Source organism: Pleurodeles waltl, chromosome 11, assembly GCF_031143425.1.
Source record: "Pleurodeles waltl isolate 20211129_DDA chromosome 11, aPleWal1.hap1.20221129, whole genome shotgun sequence".
Lineage (NCBI taxonomy): Eukaryota > Metazoa > Chordata > Amphibia > Caudata > Salamandridae > Pleurodeles > Pleurodeles waltl.
Genome location: NC_090450.1, coordinates 345,295,387 through 345,312,542, shown reverse-complemented (window position 1 = coordinate 345,312,542; position 17,156 = coordinate 345,295,387). Strand labels below are relative to the sequence as shown.

General features: G+C 46.5%; 1 protein-coding gene across 2 annotated transcripts in view; it reads right to left on the bottom strand.

Moving 5' to 3' along the window:
• Positions 1–17,156, bottom strand: part of HDLBP (high density lipoprotein binding protein) — a 671,758-nt gene that overhangs the window by 30,319 nt on the left and 624,283 nt on the right. For both annotated transcript variants that reach the window (XM_069213644.1, XM_069213643.1), the window contains exon 25: positions 209–388. In XM_069213644.1, coding sequence (XP_069069745.1) covers positions 209–388 — 180 coding nt within the window. The remainder of the gene's footprint in view (positions 1–208; positions 389–17,156) is intronic.

The window sequence follows — 17,156 nt, the reverse complement described above, 5'->3', positions numbered from 1 at the left end:
AAAACTTTCTAACAGCAATTTAAATATATTTTCAAGTACTCCCCTGAAGACAATGGATCACTATTTGCTCCTTAAACAAAAAACCCTCCCTCATTCCCCTACTTCAAAATCTTAACTGACCCCTCCTGTGCGTTGTCTGCCAAGTACTTAAGGAGTTAAACTTCTCAGCCCACAATTTTCTAAGCACTGCCTCCAAAAACTTGCACACCTTGAATTCATCCATGATTTTACGAACAGCCTTGCCTCGCCCTCCAATAATGCGGGCATGGATACGATGGTCCAATGTGATATCTTCAGAAACCATCTGCTCCAGGTTACCCACCAACTTCATGATAGCATCACGTGCAGCCTCAGTGTTCCGCTCATAACCGGTGATGGTAATCTGGTCCTGTCATAGAAAGGAAATTATGGCTTTACTGAAGGAAAAGAGATAGGGAACAAGATAGCTCACGCAATGTAGAATACGAAACTACGGAGGAGGATATAATATGAATCCTAGAACAGCTGGATTGGCAGAAATAAACAAGTTACTTATCTTCAGGAACAGTGTCTGGTGGCACTGCCGATTCTGACCTCAGAACACTCTCAGGTGCTTGGATGGATCTCAAAATCAATTATGCAGTAATGCTCCGGTGCACCACCAGTTGACTCCATTGAGTCTTGGAAAGGATGGAGCCAGGGGTGCTAAAGTTCCTTTCTTGCCCATCTATTTCGCACTTTTAGATGTGGAGTGTGAACTGGTAGTACTACAACAAGTGCATAGATTCACAATTTAGGATCTTTTTAGATGTTAATGAGAGGCCACTCCTGAGAACAGAAAGGTGGGAAGGTAGTAAAGAATCTGCGCTTAGAGTATCCCCCAGAAGAAATGTAAATGATAATGTAAATGATTACATAAACATCTAGCCATATATTCCTCACCTCAAAATACATAGCAATGCAGTATCTCCCAGGAAAAAAGAAAGGTCTGTGGAGCAGACTCTGATCAAAACGTCTTGCAGGATAGACTGATCGAAATGTCCTTAATGCTGAATCTGGCTGTCAAGGCAGTTGTTCATGAAAGTAAATAATGATGCCCGTATCACAACTTGGTAAATGTGAAGGACAAGCACCCTGCACACAAATGCAGTGGCAGCAGCCCCAACTATGGTGAAATGGGCTCGCAGACATTCCTGTCGATACCTGTGGTAGCAATACCAGAGGATAGGTGCTCATAATAAACTCTGGGTACCAAACTCTCCAAGTCCAATCCAGAGCCATTAAAATGACTATCAGTCCTTCCAAATCTTTCAGAGACCTCTGGCCAGGAGAGTCTGAGGCAGGAAGACGTACAGGAGTACAGAGTATCATTCCATCCAAAAAGCATCCCCTAGTGAGTGTTCTCATAAAACATTTGACACTACACAGTTCAATAGTAGAGAACAGATCTAGCCAGGGTTCAGCCCACTGCCGGAAGATGCCCGTAAGTCACTACTGGATGTAATTTTCATTCATGGTCTGTCACATACCATCTACGAAGCTCTTCCACACATGCATTTAAAGGCTGTGCCTAAATGTTTGCAACCAGGAAGATGCCCTGATGTTCTAACCAACTTCATAGGCGCTCAGTCTCCTGGCAAATGGCTCATGACCACATTCCACCCTGTTTGTTGCAATACCACATGGTGTTGTCAGTGAGTCTCTGTATCATCCTTCCTTGGATGGAAGGAAGGAAGGCCTTCAGTGCCAAGCGAATGTCTCTAAACACTAGTAAGCAGATATGAAATCAGGGATCCATCGAGACCCACGTTCTCTGATCTCCACCTCCCCCATATCTTGCCAACTCAGCAGAGACACGTTTGCCAAAACCATCCGCTCTAAGTGGGGAAGGGAGAGGGCATCAACAAGCTAGAGAATATCCCCTTTTTTTTATATTAAAGGCACAGGGGATAGGGTTCAGCCGAACCGATACAAAACAATTAAACCTGGGACTTATTGTTAAAATCCTAACTTTCAATACGCAGATGTTAATTATCAACACAAGAACAGATAACTTGGGGGTCAAAAAAAGCAATTACATTCCAACCACAATATTTTGAATCTCAAATATTTAATAAAATATACGTAAAACACTTGTGACATTTGTTAAGAAAGTTTATCATCCATTGGACCAGATACATCATCAAAAGCATTCGGTCCAAAGAGAAAAAACAACCTTATAAACAAACGCAATAACTTTTTTAGTATTTTGATTGTATACAGTTGTTTTCTTTGTTACTGATGGATCCAATGTATTTGATGATGTATCTAGTCCAATGGACGTTAAACTATCAACAAATGTAATTTGAATTTTATGCGTATTTTATTAATATTTATGAGTGTGTAAATGTTGGGGTTCGAGCAGAATAGATTTGACATCTTAGATATAGCTGTTCTTCTGTTGATAATCAAGCATCACATAGATTACTTTTGGATTTTAACAGTAAGTCCAGGGAAAAACATTTGTATTGGTGATGTGAGAGGGGCCTTCTTGGTGGTTCAACTGCGAATGCGTAGCCTTCACAGTCTATCGTGTGCAGCGTCCTTTGAGGTTTAAATGGTATCCAATAGATGTTCTTGGTGGTGAGCCTACCGGAACTTTACTCCATTGCAGAGCCTAGTGGCACCACCTGGTGCTTTTGACAAGAATAATGCAAGAGGCTGATAAGCATCAGAGTTTGCTTACACAGAGATCCAGGAGAGAGGCTGAAATATTGTGATCATTGTCCAAATGTTGGCTCAAAATGGAGAGAAAGCCCAGACCTGTATTGCATCCAAGACCGCTCTAATGAAAGGAAGCCTCTTAAAAGGAATCTGGTGCAACTTCTGCCTGTTGATCATGAACTTCAGGAGCTTTGCTGCCATCTGAAAGTGGACTGTGACAAGCCCACCTTCAACAACAAGTCATTGAGGTAATGGAAAACTGGTATCCCAGACTTCCAAAAACGGCCAGTTACTACCACCATCACTTTATCAACAAATGGTGGGGGGAGGGGGTGCTACTGATGAGGCTTAAGGGGCGCTCTAGAAACTGAAAATGCTCCTGACCTATCTTGACCCACCAGAAACACCCCTGGGACTTAAGGACTGGTACATAAAAACTATCAAGTCAATCACTTCCAGGGCAGCCAGGTTCTTGGCCATTGTGAGCATTTTAATTTTGTCCTTACTCAAGAAAGTACCCAGCGGTTGAAGGTCTAAAATGGTCCCATGGTCCCCATCCTTTTTCAGCACAAGAATACTAAAAGAGTAGCAAACCGCTTCTACTTCCGAGTCCTGAACTCTCAGGACAACTCCTTAGGATAGCCAAATATCCACCTCTTGCAACAGAATAGACAGATTCATCACATCTGTTGGAAGTGATGAATCACAACCCTGAAAGAAAGTGAAGGATCTTGCCCACCACAGAGTGGTTGTGTATTCTAATGGCAAGCTAAAAAGGCTTGGTGGCTGTTGCCGCAGTGGAAGAGAACAGGTATAACTAGTATCCTTGCTGGCTTGAATGTTGCCTGCCAGATTTATGTCCTTGAAATAACAGAGGTGTTTGCAGCAGTGGCTAAAGAGACTGATGTTGCCTGTTTGCCAACCTCCACAAGAAACAAAATGGTTACTTACCAGTAGTAGTTTGGAGCCTGAAGAGTTTTCTGGATTCACAAGCTGTGCATTATCTATCTAGTGGATGGGTCTGGAATTGTCTTTCTTTTTGGGCGTCGCCAACCACCATTTGGTGTTTGGTCCGTCGCCTCTATGATGTCAGACGGCATCCTGGAAGTTCCGATGCCTAGTAGCCATCTTAAGATTCTTTTTTTTCATCTTTTTCCTTTTTTTTTGCTTTTATGTACTTAAGACCTCTCCCCCAACTGTCTGTTCTCTTTTCTGGGGATGTGGGTGGGTCACACGTGAATCCAGAAAACTCTTCAGGCTGCAAAACTACTCCTACTGGTATGTAACCATTTCGTTTTGCAGCATGAATCCTTTTAGGAATTCACATCCTGTGCATTAGATTGTGTAGCGATTCCCCTTTATTTGGGGTAGTTGGGATGAAATGATGAGCTTGCAAACAGGTGCTGTAGTACCTTCTGCCCCACTTGGAACTTCCTTATGCTTCTGGATGTCCACACAATGTTTTGTGAATGTGTGTCGGGATGCCCATTTTACTGCTGCAGAGAGTGTCTATGGGCACATTTGCTATGAATGCTAGTTGAGTGTGCTTTTGATCAGTGGGGTAGGTTGTGGCCAGCTGATGTGTAACCTGTTTGGATTGTCTCTATGATCCAACGTGCGATAGTCCCCTTTGTGATGGGGATCTCTTACTGGATTTGGCATATGAACCAGTTGGTTCCTTACATCTAGGGTATGTAATTTTCTTGCCAATTCTGTTTGTGGGGTTATAAAGAATACTGGCAAGTGTATGGTCTGGTTGACGTGGAATTTGCTCACCACTTTAGGTAGGAATTCTTTTTTCTTCTCAGAACTACCTTGTCTTTGTGGATTTGCATGTATGGTTCTTGTATTGTAAACCCTTGAATCTCTCTTCCTCTTCATAGCGATGTGATGGCTATCAGAAAGGTAGTTTTCAACATGGTGAATTGGAGTTCAGCTTTATGCACAGCTTGAAATGGTTTTGTCATTTGTGACAGCACTGTGTTTAAGATCCACCTTTTCAATTTTGCTGCCTAACATTTTCTTGTTGTTGGTTATCTAGCCTTCTTTAGTACCTCTATGGTCCCAGCTGTTATTTTTAAGTGTCCGAATTCTATATATTCCAGCGCAGTGCTACTGGATTGAGTGTTGCTAGTTCTGGGTGGAATACTCACCCATTCTGCATTTTGAGTAGGTCCTGTTACACCTTGATCCTATCATCTGTCCACTGGACAGTTCAAGTAGGTTTGAATACCATGCTTGCCTGGCCCATGAGTTTCGTCCCTGGCCTTTTCCAGTACCTTTGGTATTAGGGGAAATCACAGGAAAGGTATAGGAAAATATCCCTGATCAGTTTAGTGACAGGAAATTCCTCTGACTGGTGGTGTGGAAACCTGGAGGCGAAGAGTCTGCATTTTTTGTTTTCTGCTTGTAGGAAGCTGGCCTGGTGCATGAGGAGCATCTATGGTATTATCACCCTATGCCAGGTCCAGGTATCCCCTATTAGTGAGGTGTAGTCAGTGTCTAGGAAGCCAGGCTCTCTAGAGGTAGCTGTAGCTAAGCAGCCAAGGCTATCTAGGAGACATACAAAGCTCATGCAATACCACTTAGTCACACAGCACTTACACACAGTGTTGCAAAAATAAAAGGTACCTTATTTTAGTGACAAAAACTAAAATACGGTTGTAGGAAAGTACCCTCTTGTTTGCATGGTTACCCCCACTTTTCAACTGATGTCAGAGTGTTTCTACTGTGTTTACCGGGATCCTGCTAAGCATGCTCCCAGTAACTGTGCTCTCTTTGGATTTGGTTGTCCCCAACTTTTTACACCCCACAATTAGCATACTGATGACCCCATGTAAGTCCCTAGCATATAGTACCCAGGTCATTGGGGCACCAGCAATTCCCCATGGGCTGCAGCTAATATTATGCCACCCATGGGAGCCCATGCAAAGTGTGTTTCCAAGCCTGCCATTGCAACCTGCGTGAAAAGGTGCATGCAGCATGTGCGAAAGGGTGCATGCAGCGTTTTCAGTACAGGTCACTGCACCAGGTCACTAAGTCACCCCTATGGCAGGCCCTCCTAACCCAGAGGGCACGGTGCAAGTATCTGCATGAGCGGAGGTGCCCCTACAAACTACAGCTCCATTTTCCTGGACTTCGTGGCATAGGACCCAGTACCCTCACCTGCTTTTTGCAGTGCCACATGGTGGTGGTCTCAATCAGAATCTGAACCAGCCATCCTCTTGATGTTTGACAGGATGCCCTCATACTAAGCTAACTGCCTGCAGCTCCAACAGATTTATGTTGATAGGTCTCAGAGACCAGAGGCCCGATCTCCACCTCTCCCACATGGTCATCCCAACCAAGTAGTGACCAGTCAGCACCATCCACTCTGGGAAAAGGGGGTGGGTGGATGTCTGTTGCTGGCCTAACTGCAGTTAAGTAGGCACTACTGCAGATCTTTGGCACTCTTCTCCGATATCTGGGAGAAATCTGCCAGGTTCCTCTGGCGATGGGCCACTGAGACTGCCCCTACAGTGTCTAAGTCTATCCACCTCAGAGCCCATATATGCCATGGGATATGGTCAGGAAGATGGATACAGAATGCAAGTGGGCCAAGAAGCCTCAGAGCCAATATCACTCAGTCAGGACAGAGGCTGAAACATCTGGATCATAGCCCAAAGGTCCTGGACTTGTTGGTCCAGAGGAAATGCGCAAAAGCGCAACATATCCAGAATGGCTCAGAAGGGAAGTGTAGGAAGTTGGCTCTGTATATACTATCTCAAAGTAAGAGATAGTGTGCACAGAGTCCAAGAGTTCCCCTTAGTGGTAAGATAGTGGCAAAAAGTGATAATTCTAAAGCTCTATTTTGTGGTAGTGTGGTCGAGCAGCAGGCTTATCAGAGGGTAGTGTTAATCATTTGTTGTATACACACAGGCAATAAATGAGGCGCTCACACTCACTTACTCCAGGCCAATAGGTTTTTATATTGAAAAATGTATTTTCTTAGTTTATTTTAAGAACCACAGGTTCAAGATTTATAAGTAATACTTTAAATGAAAGGTATTTCACTTAGCTAGTGGACAGTGCAAAAATCAACAGTTCCTGTGGTAGTTAAGTAGAGGTTAGTTTTGAAGGTAAAACACTTACAAGTCTCAAAGTTGGGGCATAGATAGCCCACCGTTGGGGGTTTCAAGGCAACTCCAAAGTCACCACACAAGCAGCTCAGGGCCGGTCAGGAGCAGAGGTCAAAGAGGTGCCCAAAACACATAGGTTTCAATGGAGAACAGGGATGCCCTGGTTCTAGTCTGCCAGCTGGTAAGTACCTCCGTCCTCGGGGGGCAGACCAGAGGGGTTTGTAGGGCATGGGGGGGATTGGACAAGAAGGCACAGAAAGTACACACTCAGAGGCAGAGGGGCGGCCGGGTGCAGTGTGCAAACAGGCATCGGGTTTTAGATAGTAAGTAATGGGGAGAACCGGGGATCTCTTCAACAATGCAGGCAGGCACGAGGGGGTGCTCCTTGGGGCAGCCACCACCTGGGCTAGGCAGAGGGTCACTATTTGTACGGACTTTCTTGATGTGGTATTATGAAACAGCCACTTTGGAGTATGCCAAGACAGAAAATACTGTATAGATCTTTTTACATCTGATGGTCTAGCCCGCTTCTCTCTCTCTGTATTACGATAAAAAAAACATCTTGAAATTGAGCTATTTGGGGTCCTTTATCCCTCTCTTGTTTTCGTTGATAGAAGATCTTTGACCTATATTATCTTTGGAGAGGAGGCCCTGGTACAAACATGACCGTAATATTTGTCATCTTTGGTGAAGTGGAAAATTTAATGCACGCATCGGTATGAGAATTCAGTTTTATTGTACATACTCTGTACTATAAAGTGACGTTTGAACTGAGCTCTTGGACCTTTTTTCTAGAGTTAATGGTTGTCATAGGGATCCTTTTTCTCTCTCCTTTTGGAAGGAATATCTGTGAACCTACATTGGAATTATAAAGCTGAAGTTCGCTTTTCGTTTCTGAATTTGATGTATATCTTTGCCTTGGCTGCAGGTATATATTTTGAGTGAAGTGTATGTTGGTACTTATCGGACACTTGTGGGTGGCATGTTTTATATTTTTCTACTGGGGCACATCATCCTTCAGAGCACACCTTTTTATTTCTCTCTATTTGTATCTATTTTTAAATTGCACTTTTTAATTTTATTTTTATTCTTTGTAAGAGTGGTTATTCTAGTGTTGGCACTGGTGTTTCACCGTATCTCAAGAGTGTAGAGTTATTCAACTAATATCTGTTTGTATCTTATCAGGCTATTAATTACTGGGAAGGATTACAAAATAGATGAAGCCTGCAGTTCTGTGTATTATAAAATCCTCAAGGAATTGCCCTGATGAAGGCGGCCCCCCAAATTAGAGGACTTACGCTGAAACACGCGTAGGCTTGGTTCCTACTTCTGTTGGTGCAGAGAATTTGTTTTGGTCATTATCAGACAAGACTGACTGAGAATTGTTATTTAAACAATAGGATTTTGTCATTTTGAGCTGCTTTACGGCTATTGCCGAAAGAGGAAATGTTTATATTTAATTGCAATCAAATATCTTTGTGAGTTTTAAAAGTTATACATGTCTATTGTTGTGCTATCACCTTTGTATTGTCTTGTCCTGTGTGGCACCTGGTTTTCGTGAGTCATTTTTGTTTTATATCTGTATATTTGTTCTTACTGTATTTTATTGTTTATGCAATGTTTATGTATGGGTCAGGCTTCTATTTGTTTAACCTTCCTGTTTTGTATGTGTATATTTATAAGAATTAAGACTTTTTCTTTTTGTACATACACATTTAATAAATATCTTTGAATCCACTTTTATGAGTTTTTGTTTTGTATTTGTTTAGAAAGGTTGAATATTCATTGTAGCTCATTTTCTTCTTGTTCATACTCAGGCTTTGTTACTGGCCACAGAGTGACAAAGGAACTCTCCCCATGTGGCCAGCAACATGTCTGGTTTATGGCAGGAACTGGTCAGCCTACACTGGAAGTCGGCTATGTTTTCAGGGGGCATCTCTAAGATGCCCTCTTGGTGTATTTTACACTAAATTGTACACTGGCATCAGTGTGCATTTATTGTGCTGAAGTTTGATACCAAACGTCCCAGTTTTCAGTGTAGCCATCATGGTACTGTGGAGTTTGTGTTTGACAAACTCCCAGACCATATACTCTTATGGCTATCCTGCACTTACAATGTCTAAGGTTTTGCTTAGACACTGTAGGGGCATAGTGCTCATGCACATATGCCCTCACCTGTGGTATAGGGCATCCTGCCTTAGGGCTGTAAGGCCTGCTAGAGGGGTGACTTACTTATGCCACAGGCAGTGTGAGGTTGGCATGGCACTCTGATGGGAGTGCCATGTCGACTTAGTCATTTTATCCCCACCAGCACACACAAGCTGTGAGGCAGTGTGCATGTGCTGAGTGAGGGGTTCCCAGGGTGGCATACGTCATGCTGCAGCCCTTAGAGACCTTCCCTGGCATCAGGGCCCTTGGTACCAGGGGTACCAGTTACAAGGGAGTTACCCGAGTGCCAGGCTTGTGCCAATTGTGGAGACGAAGATACAGTTTAGGGAAAGAACACTGGTGCTGGGGCCTGGTTAGCAGGGTCCCAGCACACTTTCAAATCATAACTTAGCATTAGCAAAGGCAAAAAGTCAGGGGGTAACCATGCCAAGGAGGCATTTCCTTACAGGAAGCCTCTGCAAAAGTCAGGTGTGACTCCAGCAGGTTGACAGAATCCCAACAAGATCAAGAGGTTTGTCTTTACCCTGAAATGGGCTAAAATTCAATGGGGCAAGCCCATATTCAACATCTAGTCAAGGAAAGACTGGCACCTGGACCTCCATAAATAATAAGGACTACTGGTATCACCTTCATGAACACTCAAGGGGCACTGGTGAGGCCAAAAGGGAGTACAGCAAACTGAAAACACTTCTGACCCACCTTGAAAAGCAGGTAGCGCCTGTAGAAAATGGAAGTGAAAATAAGCACCCTGTAGGTCTAACACAACCATCCAGTCTTCAGGTTCCAAGAATGTTGGCCAATGTGAACATCTTAGTTTGTCCTTTCACAGGAAAGCACGGAGAGAGCAAAGACCTAAAACAGGACATAGGCATTTGTCCTGCATTAGGGAGTAGCAGAAATGACATCCAGTCCCTACTTCTAAAGGAAAGCTCCCTCACTATGGTTCTATATAGAAAAATAGGCAGATGGCCCTTCAAGACCTGCTCTGATGTAGGCAGCAAGTGTTGCAGGTCAAAATTAAATGACACTGTATAGCCCTGCTGGACAACCCTGGGTATAAGTGTTAAGCATTTAAACAGCACCAAAGCAATTGGGGAAGAAATTGAAACACTTAGGAAATCAGACACCAATTAATAAAAATAGGTTGTATTTTTATAAGCATTTAGACTCTAGAACAAAGACCCACCGGAAGGTTCTGGAGCTTAATTTTACAAGCAGTAATAAATCAGTGCAAGTTGCCTCAACTGCAAATAAGCCTTGGCAAAGTCAACCAACTGGACACAAACCTTTTTAAAGACCTTGAGCTAATTGGCAATGCAGTCGTGAAGAAGTACTTGGGGGCGACCATTTCAAGTAAAACATTTTAGAACAAGCCCAAGAAAATCAAGATCTCCAATGTCCCTAAAGAACGAGTTACTTACCTTCGGTAACGACTTTTCTGGTGGATACATTAGCTACCTGTGGATTCCTCACCTCATGAATACTCCCATGGCGCCAGCATTCTACGGAAATCTTCTTACTAGTCTCTGCACGTCGACGAGGACGTCACTGTCTCGCACGCGACGCCGTCTGACGTCATACAGGCAATAAGAGGTCCTCGACGACGTGCGGACGTCAGTACCAATCATTTTTTACGTGCATGAGAACAACCAGGCAATGCAATGAAAGAACAAAGCAACATCCATTATAATGTAAAAATACACCACATTGTATGAATAACTGTAAATCTTTTTATGTACATATATATATATATATATATATATATATAAAACTCTCTCTTTTAAAATATATATACACACACCAAGTATATACATAAAGATATATAGACATATACCTACATATATATAAATATATTATATATATACATCTATTGCACCCTCAAAGACCAAGAGGAGCACACTCAAGGATTACTTGGCAAGACCATAAAGGCAACGGGGAGGCGGGTGGGACCGTGAGGAATCCACAGGTAGCTAATGTATCCACCAGAAAAGTCGTTACCGAAGGTAAGTAACTCGTTCTTCTGATGGATACAACTACCTGTGGATTCCTCACCTCATGAATAGAGTCCCAAAGCAGTACCACGCCCGGCGGTGGGTGCCTAAATGGTCAAACCAAGAAATCCTGCAGCACTGACCGTGCAAAATGGCCGTCCCTTCTAACCTCAGAATCTAACCAGTAATGTTTTGCAAAAGTGTGAAGGGACGACCAAGTTGCGGCCTTGCAGATGTCGACCACAGGAACACCTCTGGCTAAGGCCGAAGTGGCCGACTTAGCTCTGGTGGAATGAGCTCTAATGCCCTCAGGAGGATCCTTCTTTGCCAAAGAGTAACATATTTTAATGCAAAGAACAACCCACCTGGATAGTGTTCTCTTGTGGACTGCCTTTCCTCTCCTCTTGCCCACGTATCCAATAAACAGCTGATCCTCCAGCCTGAAATCCTTTGTTCTATCGATAAAGAAGCTCAACGCTCTCTTTGGGTCCAGACGGTGCAGTCTTTCTTCCTCTTTGGAAGGATGAGGCGGAGGATAGAACGTGGACAAAGTAATTGCCTGAGCCAAATGGAAGGGTGAAACAACCTTCGGGAGGAAAGCAGCCTTGGTCCTCAACACCACCTTATCCCCATAAAAAGTTGTATAAGGGGGTTTTACTGATAAGGCCTGCAACTCACTCACTCTCCTTGCTGATGTTATAGCTATCAGGAAGACTGTTTTTAAAACCAAATACCTCAAGGGGCAAGAATGCATAGGTTCAAAAGGGGACCCCATAAGGAAAGTCAGGACTAAGGACAAATCCCATTGCGGCATAACGAATGGCTTTGGAGGATATTGATTTAGAAGACCTTTCAAGAATCTGATAACAATAGGGGATTTAAATAAAGATGGTTGGTCTGGAAGACATATGAAGGCTGACAAGGCCGATAAATAACCTTTAATGGTAGCCACTGCACAGCCTTTCTGCGCCAGAGATAGAGCAAAAGACAAAACGTCCGATAGATGAGCATGTAAAGGATCAATCTGCCTCTCTCCACACCACGCAACAAATTTAGACCACCTATTAGCGTAGATAGATTTAGTGGAGTGTCGCCTGGCCGCTAATATAACATCCACTACCTCAGGCGGGAGAGAGAAGGAACTCAGGTTGCCCCGTTCAATCTCCAGGCATGTAGGTGCAGACTCTGGAGGTTGGGGTGTAGAACCTGCCCCTGCGACTGTGATAGGAGGTCTGCCCTGAAAGGGAGACGGAGCGGCGGGCACGTTGAGAGTTGGAGAAGGTCGGAGTACCACACCCTCCTTGGCCAATCCGGAGCTATTAAGATTACTAGAGCCCGGTCTTGGCGAATCTTCCTCAATACTCGAGGAATCAAGGGTATGGGAGGAAACGCGTAAAGCAACTGGCCGCACCAGGTCATTTGAAACGCGTCCCCCAACGCTTCCTGCATCGGATACTGAAGGCTGCAGAACAACGGACAATGCGCGTTCTCTCGAGTGGCGAACAGATCTACCCGAGGAAACCCCCACTTGTGGAAGATTAAACGGACTTGATCTGGATGGAGACGCCACTCGTGGTCTGCCGAGAAGTGGCGACTGAGACTGTCCGCACGCACGTTCAAGACTCCGGCCAGATGGTTTGCTATCAAGCAAATCCGATGGTCCTTTGCCCAGGACCATAGTCGAAGAGCTTCTCTGCAGAGAAGGTACGACCCCACTCCTCCCTGCTTGTTTATGTACCACATCGTGGTAGTATTGTCCGTTAGGACCTGTACCGACTGACCACGAAGGGAAGGGAGGAAGGCCTTGAGAGCCAGACGTACAGCCCGTAACTCTAACAGATTGATGTGAAAAATCTGTTCCTCTGGAGACCAAAGACCTTTGATCTCCAGATCCCCCAGATGAGCTCCCCACCCTAGAGTGGAAGCATCCGTTATGACTGTGGCCACTGGTGGCGACTGCTGGAACGGCTTTCCTTGTGAAAGATTGTTGCCTGCAATCCACCACTTCAAATCCACAGCAGCATCTCTGGAGATCTTGACAGTACCCTCTAGATCCCCTCTGTGTTGAGACCACTGCCTTCGGAGGCACCACTGAAGAGCCCTCATGTGCCAGCGAGCATGCATGACCAACAGAATGCAGGAGGCAAAAAGACCGAGCAGACGAAGGACCTTGAGGACTGGAACTACCGCTCCATTTCGAAACATTGGAACCAAATCCTGAATATCTTGAATCCGCTGAGGCGGAGGAAAGGCCCGACCCAATGTTGTATCCAGTACTGCCCCTATGAACAGGAGGCGCTGAGAGGGCTCCAGGTGAGATTTGGGCTCGTTCACCGAAAAGCCCAGGTCGAACAACAACTGGGTTGTTGACTGCAGATGACGCAACACAAGCTCCGGGGACTTGGCTTTGATCAACCAATCGTCCAAGTAAGGGAATACTGCTATCCCCTTCCTTCTGAGCTCTGCCGCAACCACCGACATCACCTTCGTGAAGACTCGAGGTGCTGAAGTAAGACCAAACGGAAGGACCGCAAACTGGTAGTGTTGCGATCCCACCACAAACCGGAGATACTTCCTGTGTGACTTGAGTATCGGGATATGAAAGTAAGCATCCTGCAAGTCGACAGACACCATCCAGTCTTCCATGTTCAACGCCAAAAGCACCTGTGCTAGGGTCAGCATCTTGAACTTTTCCTGCTTGAGGAACCAATTCAAGATCCTCAGGTCCAGAATTGGTCTCAAACGACCATCCTTCTTGGGAATCAGGAAATACCTTGAGTAAACTCCTTGACCCCTTTCCTGCTCCGGGACCAACTCCACCGCGCCCTTTAAAAGGAGGACTTCTACCTCCTGTTCTAGCAACAGGAGGTGTTCTTGTGAACAATACGAAGGGCGGGGCGGGATGAGGGGCGGAAACTCCCGAAAGGGAAGGGTGTAGCCTTTTCCCACAACACTGAGAACCCAAGTGTCCGACGTAACAGTCTCCCATTTGGTGAGAAAATGCTGTAATCTTCCCCCTACAGGAGAGGAGTGAGTGGGAAATGGTGGAAGCCTAAGGCTGCTTCCCCTGCTGCACCCCGCCAGAGGATGAGGAAGAGGCAGAGTGCTGCTGAGAGGCTCCCCTGGTGCGGACCCTACCCCTCCCCCTAAAAGATCTATAGGGGTGGGAAGAGGCAGGTTGCTGATATCTTCCCCGAAAGGAAGAGGAGGAAGAGCCACGCCCAAATCCACGAAACCTCCTGAAGAATCTGGAAGAGGCCGTGGAAGAAGGAGCTTGGAGTCCCAACGACTTAGCCGTGGCCCTGCTCTCCTTAAAACGTTCCAAGGCCGAATCAGCCTTAGCCCCAAACAGTTTGTCCCCATCAAACGGGAGATCCAACAATGTGGACTGTACATCTGCCGAAAAGCCCGAGTTACGGAGCCAGGCCTGTCTCCTTTCCACCACAGTTGTGCCCATTGCTCTGGCTACCGAGTCGGTGGTATCCAGTCCCGTCTGGATAATTTGGGTCGCAGCAGCCTGGGCATCAGAGACAAGATCCAAAAGACCCTGGGGAAGCTCTGTAAACGAAGAGGAGATGTCATCCATCAGAGCATGAATATACCTCCCCAGGATACAGGTCGCATTAGTGGCCTTTAACGCCAGACTGCAGGACGAAAAAATCTTCTTGGACTGCGCCTCTAGCTTTTTTGAGTCTCTGTCCCCAGGCACCGTCGGGAAAGAACCAGGCGCTGACTTGGACGAACAGGAGGCCTGCACTACCAAGCTCTCCGGCGTAGGGTGCCTAGATAGGAAACCAGGATCAGTTGGAGCCGTCCGATACCTCCTGGCCACGGCTCTGTGAACTGCTGGGGAAGATGCCGGCCTCTTCCACACCTCTAAAACCGGATCCAGCAGAGCGTCATTAAAAGGTAACAGAGGCTCCGCCGCGGCTGAGGCCGGATGCAACACCTCCGTCAAAAGGTTTTGTTTTGCCTCCACCACCGGCAAAGGCAGGTCCAAAAAACTAGCTGCCTTCCGTACCACTGTATGAAAGGAAGCAGCTTCCTCAGTATATTCCCCCGGGGACGAAAGGTCCCACTCAGGGGAAGTGTCCAGCCCACTGGCCGACTCCAGTCCACGCAGCCCATCACCCGAGTCCTCTAGCTCTCCTTCCTCTAGGGCTCGTTGGTACTCCTGCTCTTCTAGTACCCGGAGAGCACGTCTCCTCGAATGAAGTCGTTGTTCAATACGCGGAGTCGACAATGCCTCCGCCGAAGTCGAAGATCGGCGCCGATCTTCAGAAGCCACCGACGCCGCGTCCGGCGCCACATGTAACTTCGGCGCCGACGAAAGAGCAGCTGAAGCAGATGGACCCACCGGAGTCACAGGCCGAAATCCCGACGTCGACGGGATGGAAATCCCCGGGGCCAATCCTTCAGAAGCCACCGGAGCGGCCACCGGCGCCGACACTGGCGCCGAGCCCACGTTCCCAAACGGGAGAAAGGGCATAAAGGGTGCCGGCCGAAGAGGCGCAGGATCACCCAAAGAAAAGGCCAAAGGCCCAGCCGGAGCACCCCCTGGAGCCATCTGTTGGAAGATGGCATACATCGCATTCAAGAATGCGGAACTATCGGCTCCAGGGGTGGGAAAAGCCGGATACTGGGGTGCCTGTCTCGGAGGCGACCCCGACTCCGGCCTCGGCGTCTGCGCCGGAGAAAACACTTGAGGCTCCAATACCTCAATCACCGACGCCTGTCCAGGCGAAGTTGGTGACGCCGGAGAGGGCAACGGCGTCGAAGGATGCGGCGTCACCGTGGGGCTGACCTCCCATGTCTTTCGGCGCCGATCCGGAGACCTGGAACGAGCCTCCCTTGAATGACGCCGAGATTCTCTACGGCGCCGGGAGTCTCGATGACGCCGATGTTTTGGAGAAGACTTCTTGTGATGCTTCTCCTTTGACTTGGCCATAAACAGCTTCGCCTCACGTTCTTTAAGGGCCTTCGGATTCATGTGCTGACATGAATCACAAGTCGAGACGTCGTGGTCGGAGCTCAAACACCAAAGGCAATCGGAATGAGGATCCGTCACCGACATCTTGCCTCCACACTCACGACAAGGCTTAAATCCAGACTTTCTCTGCGACATTATTTCCACGGAGAAAGAGTACGCAGCAAGATATACACTGTAACCGCAAGAGTAACAGTTGCTCCCTCGAAGATAACCGTTTCGAATGCACGGAAAAAAGGGAACTGACGTCCGCACGTCGTCGAGGACCTCTTATTGCCTGTATGACGTCAGACGGCGTCGCGTGCGAGACAGTGACGTCCTCGTCGACGTGCAGAGACTAGTAAGAAGATTTCCGTAGAATGCTGGCGCCATGGGAGTATTCATGAGGTGAGGAATCCACAGGTAGTTGTATCCATCAGAAAACACACACACAAAAAAAAATGTATGAAAGCACCCTTTTTGATATGGTTAGCCCCAATTTCCTGGCCTGTCTTCTGATGTGGCTTCGACCGTTAGTACACTGGGACCAAGCTAACCAGGTCCTCAGTGCTAGATCTTTCTCCAAAACTGCACAGTTGTTTTGCACAATTAGAAAACTCTTTAGCTACCACTGTACATCCCCAGTAAATGGTACCCCTAGTACCCAGTGCACCAAGGAAGGACACTGAAGGCTGCAGCAACAGTTGAGCCCCTCCAGGGACCCCTCACAAAACCCACACAGTGCTGCCTTTGCAGACTGCGTTTGTAGGTGCAGGTTAAATTGGGAAAACAACCTATTAACACTGTGTGCCAGGCCCCCTACACTGCATGCACCAGGTGTGAGTAACCCCTAAGGCAGGGTGCATCAGGACACATGTGAGGGCATATATGCATGAGCAGATATGTCCCTGATATACCTGTTAATTCTGAGACACAGTAAGGAAATGGCTCCCTGTTGCAGTTACCCCCCACTTTTTGTCTGATATGATGCTGACTTGACTGAGAAATGTGCTGGGACCCTGATAACCAGGCACCAGCACCAGTGTTCTTTCACCTAAAATGTACCATTGTTTCCACAATTGGCACACCCCCGGCACACAGGTAAGTCTCTTGTAAAAGGTACCAGTGGTACCAAGGGCCCTGTGACCAGGAAAGGTCCCTAAGGGCTGCAGCATATGCTGTGCCACCCTAAAGGACACCCCACCTAAAACATGCCATTGTAGATTGTGT